The sequence below is a fragment of the Opisthorchis viverrini genome, assembly GCF_000715545.1.
Source record: "Opisthorchis viverrini unplaced genomic scaffold opera_v5_36, whole genome shotgun sequence".
NCBI classification, from domain to species: Eukaryota; Metazoa; Platyhelminthes; class Trematoda; order Opisthorchiida; family Opisthorchiidae; genus Opisthorchis; species Opisthorchis viverrini.
The window spans coordinates 869,291-880,959 of NW_008751692.1; the positions used below are offsets into that span (position 1 = coordinate 869,291).

The 11,669-nt window shown below is 42.2% G+C and overlaps 1 protein-coding gene across 1 annotated transcript in view; it reads left to right on the forward strand.

Moving 5' to 3' along the window:
• Window positions 1-4,666: 4,666 nt before the first annotated feature.
• The window catches only part of T265_13090 (hypothetical protein), a gene marked incomplete at both ends in the record, with an annotated part of 15,838 nt that continues 8,835 nt past the window's right edge, over window positions 4,667-11,669 (forward strand). Inside the window, 3 exons of the mRNA XM_009167147.1 lie at window positions 4,667-4,841; window positions 9,155-9,321; window positions 10,939-11,250. Coding sequence (XP_009165411.1) covers window positions 4,667-4,841; window positions 9,155-9,321; window positions 10,939-11,250 — 654 coding nt within the window. The remainder of the gene's footprint in view (window positions 4,842-9,154; window positions 9,322-10,938; window positions 11,251-11,669) is intronic.

An 11,669-nucleotide genomic window follows, 5' to 3' on the forward strand; every position in this document is an offset into this window, starting at 1 on the left:
TTACAGAACTTTTAAAGTAGCAACGCAAGAATACAGTCTGTACACAGCTGCTTTTAGCCACACGATTGAAAATGGGCACCCAGGTCGCCCATCTGCTGGTGCGTCGAAGTGAGTAGTGGTCACCAGGTAGTGTTCGGTTCTGTCATCGTTCTTAGCTCATATACTGTGCGCAATACTAAAAAGCTCAGCCCTTGTTTTCTCCACTTCCATTCAACTCAGGACAAATACTTTTTCACACATTGTCGGATGCAGATATCAAATGAAGTGATCAACATGTTTGATTTGATGCTCACCGAAATCTCGATGGAGGTTTTTGTAAATGAAGTTAATCTAGACTGGAAAACCGACAGACACCGTGCAGTGCTTCTGGGCTATTCAGGGTAGATGGGCTTCACTTGCAGGGCGCAAACTTCATAAAAATTTTCCAAGTTTTCTCACACTACCAACACTAAGACAACGCTGAACGCTGTCAGTGTTCGAAGAACCAAGTGAAGAAATTGGCGTACTGTCTGCTCTTAGAATTCCCAAAACATAACTGCTCTTATTAGTCCTTTCACCGAGTTTCGAATCCCGTTTTGGCTGTGCACAGGTCGGATTATTTGGCCCCAAATACTTATGAACGAGGCTATATTCGTAGTTATGTACAATGCAGTGTGTAAATCCAATTTACCGGGTGAATAGCGATGGTCTTGGTATTTCAGTCAGTCAGTATGCATCGAAACACCACCGTGGTACCCTCATTCGTCTCACATGAGTCTCAGAGAGCAGTTGATATGAGTTTTAATCGAGCGCCATAATTTAGACCCCAACCGTCACTTCCCTGCGTATTGCATTAGAAAGATGTTCATCTCCCACAAAGTGACATACCAAACCATTTACCCCCTGCGTATTATTATTAGTTACTTTTATTAATTTATTGTTTATTATTATTTTATATTTTTATGTCATGCCCGCAGTAAGCCAAGGCCTCTTGATCAACCAGATAACATTTCCCGTCACGAAAAAATGCAACTGCGAGCAGAAGTTTACTGAAAAGTGCTTACTTGTCTCACTGATGCATGTACGATCCGTTGGTCATTGAGGTCACCATCATCTTAGTGCGTTTCACACGCACGGAGTCGCTATAAAGACCTTTTGATTACGCGTGATTTGCTACCATTTTGACCTCAATTTGTAGGACCTATTTTTTGGCAGATGCTTGGTTATGCTAAAACCGTTCAAATCAGCTCGCTGGGAGTTCGTCAGCGTAGTTTTGTTTGACTTTGGCTGTAACCTTTTCCGGCGTCTAGGTTAAAATTTACGTTGATAATTCAGCTGGCAGGAAAACAGATGTTTCTTTTTGACAAATACACTCATTTGCATATGAATCTAATTTCCATGGAACACTCAACGGAACGTGACGTTTATGACATTATTCAACTGAATGTGTTGTACAAAGGCTGTCTCATGTTTCAGTTGGTATGATATTCGAGATATCGCAGTTTTCATGAAGAAAACTCACAGGTTTGCAGAAAACTCTTCAACAGCCCACGACCGGTTTCACTCTTCTTGGGACTCATCCGGTGAAAGCAGTGCCTGAGTTTACGCTGAAGTAATACCTGAAAGGTTTTGAGCAACCTCACGGGTAGTTTCCTTCATGAAAATATACCGCGATTTCTCGAATATCGTACCACCTGAAACATAAGGCGGTCTTTGTGCAGCAAATTCATTTGAATAGTATCCTAGAAGAGAGATTCATTTGAGTGCACCGTGAAAACCTGATTTATACGCAAATGAGTGTATTTGTCGAAATCAGCTCAGTTTGGGCTCAAGTAGAACATAAGGTTGACGTAGTGTACTTTACGTACAAAATCTAATGCTCTCGCGATTTTGATGAGCATCTTCCTTGAAGAATGTGCTGAGAATCCACTTCTCGCAGAGGAAATCATCAAACGTAAGTGATTCCACTGGTTCCTCGGACGATGGTTGAAATTTACGTGCTGTTACTGAGCGGAAATCAGCTTCTTGTGCCCAGTCGTATGACTAAACTGATGATAACAAAACCGACAATTTTACTATTACTTTACTGGTTTGGTCCTACATCTTAGGGCGAAAACACCGGTTGTGAAACTCAGAAAGATAGTGATCAGTTTTCCTTTTGCAAAACGTTTAAAGGCTCTCTCTTCACGGCCAAATCTGATTTCAAAAACTATTTCCAATTCCTGTTATACTTCTTCACCTGAGGGAGGAACACTGTATGGACCTCGTTGGGTGTTTTACCACGAGCTGTCATTTGTCTCTTTGAGACCAGTTGCTGGTTATACAACACCCTGTGTTGTCATCGATAAAAGAACATGCTGTCTTGGTTGCTGATCAGCTACCTGTGCGCACTGATGACACCTCCTCGTATGGTGATGAAATGTTTGCAAGTCTTTTACCATCCTCGGCGAACGGATAAACATCCACCTGATCAACAACCAATAAACTCACCCGAGCCATCAGTATTTTGAAGATATGCTTTCAGAGGCTTTGTTTCATATATACGTTCTGAGGCCAGATGAAAACCACCTGTACCGTCTGAGTGTTTACTGCTAACCTCAGTTCAGTTGTGTTTTTATTGCTCTTACTTCTTTGCTTGTTGTGTCAGCTTACTACTGACACAACATAACGTTATCGTAAGGCACCCTGCTCTTTGATCGACCTTTTATTACTGTCATATGGAAAAGAGGGTGGACAACCGCTGTACGGTTGAGGCGTTTCTTAGGAAGTCTATAATCCACAGAAAGCCGCTCACTCGTAAATAAATATTTTCTATTGATCACTTTCCAGCTGGCCCGCTCCTCACAGTTTACGTTGGTTGCATTTGAGTTCAAGGGTTTGATAAGGTAGTTGTTTCACACATGGGCAGGTGTGAACAGCGATAACGATAACGTGTGAATGACAAGCACATTGGGTCGGACACTAGATGTAGTCGTTGCATTCCAGGTTGGGTACGCTTATCTCACGTGTCCTATTTTTATTTCAAGATGAGAGGACTTTGATTTAAATGGCCTCTGTGTAAAGACCATGACTGTTTGTGTATGTGCACAACTAAACATTCGTGGCACAAGGCCAGTAAGTAGGGATAAAAGTTATAGAAAGTATCACTTTCTCTTCTCTTTTGTAATCGAAAAGTTTATGAAAACTGTTTATGCAGAGAGTGCAATCGACGGTAGCTCCGGGTATACACAACGTTTTAGTTGAAACTAACCGCAAGGGTATACAATAATGGTATTTCGGATAATTCAGACCAGGCGCTTGTTTATTGAAAAAAAACCCATTGACATGGTGACTTCACGGCTGGTAAGAATAAATCTGCACATGAGCCAACTGTCACGCTTGTTAAGACTATTGGTGAAGTGTCGTTGTGACCAGCGTATTCATGGCAAAATCCTGCTAAATCGTGATTATTTACTACAAAAATAAGTTCGGACTTTCGCTCAACAAGGGAAGTTGAGTAAGTTATGGTTTGACGAGGCATCCTACTTATCGAAAGCTCACTGAGGAACGTAACAGTTTACAGTGCGATCATCTTCCTCTGGGGAGCATTTTCTCAGGTGGTCATTTGAAATAAAGCCCAATTCAAAAAGGACAGTATTTGATTGACATTCAGAAGGGTAAAGCTGTAATTTGTGCAATTCTCCCAACAGGGCGTCATATTTCGAGCAAAACTTAACTACTGATTAGTTCTCAGGTTTGTCAGGTTGGAGAGGGAAATACATCGTGATTATTAGCAAGATGGCTCAGTGGTTAGATCAGATTGCATCAAACCCGTGGTTTGCATTCATGGCTACTGTAACACCCCTTTTTCATATCATCATCTAAAAACCATTGATTTTGTCACCCAGATGGTAGAAAGGGAAAATATCACATGATATCAGTCACGTTGTTTTCTATTTCTGGATTTTGCCCAGCTAGAGTTTGGGCCCCAAAAGGAATCCAGAAAAAAAGCAGTTATGTAACTCCACATCACAACCACCTGGATTTAAAAACAATCGTGACCATTGGACGAATGCATTGTCACAATCCGAGAAAATATGGCGCCACACAAGATTGCTCATATTCCGCCTTAACTGCCATAAAACCCTGACGAATCTTACGTGTTCCCGAGACGGATATATTCTCGCAGCCCATCTTACTCTCAGCAATCCGTTATTTATTCCAAACTTCCTTCCTTATTCTGAGCTAGGTGCCACGTGCGACAGTGACTAACAACGCATAATTTTACAGCCTTCCGACCGCCTGGTTTTGCTTTGCTTGAAAGCGTCCAGTGTTATCTGAAATTTAGTAGTGATAATTTTACGTTCAGTTTAAGGTAATAACTTCTTGAAAAAGGTTGTGTTGCTTTGACATGGAACGGCAAAACAAAAATGACATTGACGTTAACATAAAAGGCTAATTCTCGCCTACTTATTCGCTGGTACGATGCTGTATGGTATGGCCCTGTGATTGCTTACGAAGAAATATCATGTTTGTCCCAAGAAGCAACATGCGGTCAACGGTGGTGCACTATTCAAAATTTGCTACATCCCTTCAAACTTATTTTGTTGCCCAATTCTACTAATGATAGATTACTCTAGAAATCTTTACGGAGTGAATGATGCGTTATTTTTTTACTTCTTGTTTACTTACATTCTATTCCAATTAGTATGCTGCGGTCGCCTCATGCCCATCTCAAACACAGTGGAAAAGTCTACTTACAGAACGCTGGAACTTGAAGGCACCTACGCTCATCATCAGTGTAATTGGAGCACGAGCGGAACTGAGCAAGAAGTTCAAAATGACATTGAAGAATGGGCTGTGGAAAGCTGCGGAAAGTGCGGGTAAGTAGAGTTTGGTTTATTACGACTCATGCTTGAGCCCACTTGACCTTTTTTCTACTGCTCATTTATTATATACACCAACTTTATGTAGAATGGATTCCAATAAATCAGGGTCGTAAAGTGCTATTACGAGTCCACCATCAATCAATAGGGGCGTCCTTCTTCTGTCACACCTATTTTCTTTTATCAGTGAAACCAATGGGCGAATATATCGTAGGGGCGGAACTTGTCCAAGTCGCACTTGGAGAACTTATCCACGCTGTCAACATGACATCCAGTTCTAGATGAAAATATAGTAACACTGTGTTGACCGTTTCACTATGAGATTTGTATACAGTTCCAAAAAACACTGGTCTGATTTTTGCATGTCCGTATAACAACCCTGAATGCCGAATGTGTGTTCACGGGCAAACTATTCGATGAAATTCCACTGGTTTTTTTTCAACTTGGGAGCCACAACTGTTTCTGGTTACTTGTACCGGAACATCCATTGCGTTAAATCTATCTGGAAACATCACAAACGAGAGATTCAGCTGGGTTCCAGGTGAGTCTCTCGCAAAACCTAATTTGTTTGCAAATGAGTACATTTCTCTAATTTCGTACAATTTGGAAACTAGCGGGCTGTGTCTAACTGACGAGCCCCAAGAAGAGCGAAACCGGTCGTGGGCTGTTGAAGAATTTTCAGCGACCTTATGAGTAATGTATTACCTAAATCTAAATTTTCGATCTCTGCCGAATACCAAATTCAACCAGACATATTTAAATGACGATGAATGTGCCACTTGTTTTGATCCATTGTGTCGAAACAGGTGGATGCCTGACGCTGCAACAAATCGTTTCATCAATTAATCACCCGACTTCAGACATTACGTAACTGATTGTTACAGTCACATTTATCTAGTTTTGAGGAAGAAAATGCGCGTGTTTGGTAGGTTTTCGAATGGACAGTTTTTCTCACAGTCGGGTCAATTGATCAACGTCAAGAAAACCATGGAACTATGCCGCATTAACGTGCGATATTTAATACAAGCTATTTTGGTATCTGAACTGTTCGGCCTATCAGCGTTCACAATAACTGGGTGAAAATCACGACACGCTTTGGAAAATTCTCCTGAGCTCTTAAGGCACAAGAGCTGGCCGAGCTAATCACTTCTATATTTCACCGAACTGCTGTTCACAAAAAACCATAGATACTTTTTGATACGTACTGGGAGGAATTTCGGGAGCGACCAGTAAACAGCCTGAGTAAATATGCGATAGCAGATAACAGTCATAAGTATACTGATTTCAGTACCCACTAAAAAGACTGTACAGTAATTGCCTCCAATATCATTCCTCGTCGATTGCCTTGTTCAAAAACGTTTAAAAATCTTAGAAAGTGAAAAGACACCCTGAAATGCCGAAATACACAGCAGATTTATTCCAGAAAACGTTTTTTATAAGGACCATTCGGTTGCCACATGAAACCAATCGTCTGGTCGTTCCTGAGACTACTGTCTTTAAGAGCGGACAACGATGACCATCTCTTGGAATTGGTGCACTGCACATTGTAAGCACCGTAGTTTCTGTCTCGCCATTCGGGCCACTTCAGCATGGTTTGGCTTCATCTTGTCTACTAAGACGGTTGTCTTCATGCTATACGTGTTGGGTAGTCGCGATTTTCAGAAACCGACTTTCAGTCTAACAACCCCTGGGTTGTTAGACTCCACACGATTGAAGAAAATTGTTCTCTGATTAGGGATTTCTTTCCAGTGGGGTTCATCCTAAATATAAAGTCCCTTATTCACGCCAAATGGTTACAGTCATTGCTGGAGGCGATACAAGCACAGCCTAAATTTCTGCATAAGGAATTGGTGTTAATGAGGGGATCCATGGAGAGTCCTGCCTACGGTCTATAGATGAAAAATCAAACCACGATAGAGTGACAACGGAGGAACTGAACACACGTAGTTGACACAGCGTTTTGATGGGAAACTTTAGGGTCTGTAGGCTAGTTTCACACCCCATATGTTCTCTGCCGCAACCCACCATTATTCATTTCGATAAAGCTGTCGGACTTGTTTGCCATTTCTGGAGAGAGCCTCAAGTCATGGCTCTCAAGACATATCATTTCAGGAGTGAGTAGAACTTGTCCCAGACCGTCTAGCAAGCTTTGTTTCATGTTTTATTTGTCCCTGGAGTGCACCGCGTTCTAATGCCTTTCTTTTTGATCTTATGTATCTCAACCGGATTACTCTCATCTAAACAGTCCTTTCCCGTTCCCGACGCGACTATTTCGGTCCATTGAAAAGATGATAGAGTACTGAAATCTGGTTTTCTTTTTGGAGATCATCAACACTGAATATCAGTGACAGTGCCAGGATTCGAATTCCACAAACTGACACACGAGACGAGCATGCAACCATTGCTCCTTCAGTGAGAGCTGGACAAACCTAGACTATCTAGTGTGTATAAAGAAACATATTCGCGCTTCGGTTGTAAGGTTCTCCCCGCGAACGACAACACTCCCTCTGCGCTATCCAGTACATTCGAAAGCCATGAGTACCAGAATCACGATAGCAACAGTTAACAGTTCCAAATTTTGTTGGACAAAGCTTCGTCAATCGACGCTGAGCACACTAAAATGTTTCCATTGCGGGATATGTCATCATAGGAATCAAGACAGACCGCCAAGCCAGTGAACTGTTGGATTAATGTAGCCTACCGAGGTATGGGTGAATGAGCAGCTGTGTAACCAGGATATTCTGATGGCTCTTCGCAAGGAGCTGTTCCCATTATTGTTATGCAGAAGCCAGCTGACTAGTATGATGCACTTGGTGAATTCTTCCTACTTACGAACTGTCAGTAACCAGGTAACGGGCGTTTTTCGTCGACGCAAGCAAATGAATCGACAGGACAACCTCTGAGCAAACAAGCTGGTAACTTAGTACCCATATTCGCAAGTTACATTGGTGTTAAAGAATGGCTAAGCTAAATCCTTCTTTTACGATATTCTTCAACTGAATGTGTTGTACAAAGGCTGACCCATTTTTCGGTCGACAGGATGTCCGACACCGAAGTTTATTTTCTTCACATAACACTATTCATGAAGTTGCTGGAAACTCTTCGACAGCCCATCACCGGTATCATCTTCTTGGAGCTCATCATGTAGGTACGGTATCCGAGTTTCCATAAATGTACATCAAAGTGCATTCGAGTGGCGAATACACTCAGTTACAAAGCATCCTGAAGAATAAACTAGGAATTCAGTTCAATCTTGCATTAAAATCAGTAAAACTTGAAAGGCGAACATGAACGACTGTCATAGTAGTTCATATCACCTGTTCCGTTTGTGATGCACAGTAGGAAAAATCTGGTCTTCATCACTTGATACGGACAGACAAGCGCGAGGATCAGTGAGTCCGTGGAAAGTGCGCGAGTCCCGTCAAATGCTCTGGCTGCTCAGGTGATGATCAATACTTCCGTGTGTATATTTAACCGGTCATAATGAACAGGCACTTAATCCAGAACTATACCCATATTCAGATCTGACTATTGGGGCAGCACTGATTACCTAAATTAAGTCCATCCGAACAATGAACTACCTAATCTGGGGAAGTTGGATGTCATGGATGTCCTGACCAAACTAACGAGAATTCAGATGTTTATATCAAATCACCTACTCTATTTGAAGAAAGCATGCATTATTACTCAGTAATCAATGTGTGTGTCCATGAAGTATGCGGAAGCTGGTTAGTTGTGTTTTACTGCCACGGTATAGCGCTTGTCACGAGATGGCTAACCGCACCACGGTTGCTTTCGACGGTCTTCCGGAGCAATTTCTTTTCAAAATAGAACATGAGTTTGGATTCTACTAAATGAGTAAAGCATACGTAGCCGTATGGAAGCCTTATAGAGGTGAACACTCATACGAGTACATGTGTCAAGGGCGTGCGTAAGTGCGCCCTGCCTGTGTTCGGGTTGGGATTTCCGCTGCCCGGGTTTCGTAGGTTCCGTTTGAGTTGTCATGCGGTGGCAAATGGAGAAAAATTTCTATCTATACCACAAACAAACTATAGATACCGGTTCAATTTCGCCTATTCGTTCTTTTACCATGTTTATACTTACCCTTTCAAATTCGAAGCTTATTTCTATGTAGAAAACCCATGAAAACGTGTGTACGAATTTTCTTTAATTCAATTGACTGAACTTACCTTGAGAGTGTCACGTCACTCGACACTGAAGATACACGTAGTGAGCCAAAAGCTAGAGTCCTCCGGGGACATACAGTGAATTCTTTACATCTGTTTGTGTCATTTTCTGATCATTTGTAGGCTGTTGGATAGTCTCTGACGCAATCGACAGAGGATTGACAAAAGTTGCTGGCGAGGCTGTCCGTGATTACAGAGAAGCCTACGGAGGCGATCGCATGGTGCTGGTGGGTGTGACCTCCTATGAGAAGCTAATGTTTCGGGATTTGTTCAACGCCGATTCAAGGGAGGTACGTTAGAAATTCGCTTGCACATGTTGATACGGTGTATCTCCCTGGAGGGACCACCCACATACATATTGACAGCTCTGGGGCGGTCTTTTTTTATCGGTCATGGATACGAACGTCCTCGTGAGTCTTTACCACGATAGCAAAGTCATCAAGACTCCAGCCGCAGTCGGCCACAAATTGCCAGGTGATATACTGATTTTATATAATGAGCTTCCTACATGATGTCCACGAAATCCATAGATAGGCTCAGAAATCCTGTGCCACACTACTGACACTTCCCATGACGTTGTACTTTAACAGATTCCATAGGTAGTCGTGTGAGAAAATGTGGGATTTTTAATTGAAATTTTGTCCTGTAAGCCGAAAAATACTCTATGTTGTTTAATCTTCATTGGGAATGATCACTCGGGCACATCTGATGAGTCTGCGGGGGTTCCGAACCCGTGACCTTACGGCCACTCGTTCGAATACTTAACCTTTGAACAGCTGATCAAGAGTGGTGATTATGATAAATGACAATAACAACAAAGACAGTATTGGTGCTTCATTTTTCTGGTTTCACACTCAGTTTCGATCTCTTGATCATTAGAAATTGTAACCGTGCCTGCATCTCCGATTATATATATGTATATATATATGCATTTTTGCTCGAAATTCCACTGCAAACTTTGGTCACGGTGGAATTATCTCACCTCTTGTTTCAGATCCTTTCTAAATGCAAGAAATGATAAATAATTCGAACTATCCGGTTACCAGATACAACACACACTATATCTGAAGGATGAAGACGCTACCACAAATTTAGTTATAGTCAAAGGCAAATCTCCCATCAGTTTGTTAAATTAATTCACTTAACTGCACCAGTCCCAGAGGACGGTTTTGAAAACGGGAAGGTCATTAAACCCATTGACAACGTCCATCATCTACGATGCTTGAACGACAGCATTCTGTTTGTCAAATGTAGCTTATAAACTGAAGTAGCGTGATCCACACTATCCTAAGAAATTGTGCACAATAAATATCCGAGGAATTTCAGTCCCTGAATTAGTGTCCTGATCTGGCGGAAACAGTGAGTGCGTCACTGTGCTGATGCGAAAAATAGCTCGCCCACGAACGATTGGCTTGTCAAACTAGGAGCGACAAACTGGCTAAGAAACGAATTATTTGCTAGAACCCTTTGTGACCTAAAAACGATGTTTGGCAGCTCAAACTATCAAACCCGGGTTAGTTGACGGATATCGCTTCCCGGATGGTGATAATGGAACAAAATCAACAGGGCCGGTATAGTGTGTACCTTTTATTTCTCAACGAAGTGCATCTGATTACCGTCTAGCCACCTTTTTCGTAGCACTATATTTTTGTGACATTGATCTGATGGCAACTGGCAACCATGTGAAGACCTTTCGATTAGGTGAATTTGGGGTGATTTACTGGGACCAGTTTGTGACGATCAAATAGAATTAACAGGATATTACCTGGAGAGAAATTGAGAGGGGGATTCGATCAGCTTTACCCATCTGACCACTTGGCATACTCCAATTTCTCCGTATGAACCGTAACTTTTTTCCTCAGTAGTTTGGTGCTCAATCTTACCAACTACCCCTCATGATCTTTTAGGGAAAAGATGGGCACTATGTGGTTCGGTATCCTGAAAAACTCTCGGAAGATGAACGCGACGAAGGAGTAGTTAGTGCAAACAGCTCCTTGAACCTTCCCTATTGGTCCAAAGATCCTGATGAAACTCATGACGCGCAAGAAAACAAGCTGGGGCCGAATTCGAAATGTCGAATGAAGCACCATTTCCGATTGAACGAGAATCACCAATTTGTGGTAATGATGGACCGGCAGGAAGATAAAGAGAGCTCTAATCGGAAACGCCTTCTGGACTTACGCATCATGCTTGAACGGATCCTGGTTACTTGGGCTAAAGTAAGCTCATGTTTCACGTAATATGTGCACCAAAACACCTTAGAGAAAAAACTCATTGTGTACCCGTTAACTGAGTAGGGAAGTGCTTTCAACTCAATTTTACGAGGTCAGTTCTCTCATTAGAAAGGTTCGATGGAACGTGGGCCTGTTGCACTGCGTGAGCAGTCGAGGGCCGCGCTACCCCTTTCTCAACCCGTAGGGTGGTTTTTTATTGAATGCTGAGCACATATATTAGGACACCGTGGCTTAAGTTAATCCGCGTAGCAGTTTAGTCAACTGATGTCTTACAGAACTCTACTGCTGGTTTGTCAGAGGCAAATGTAGGAATGCCACACTGTGCTGAAAGAAGTACAGAAACATTGGTTGAAAGCAGTCTTACCTGGCTTTTCACAAACTTTATGGAGAGTGGAGTATCTGTA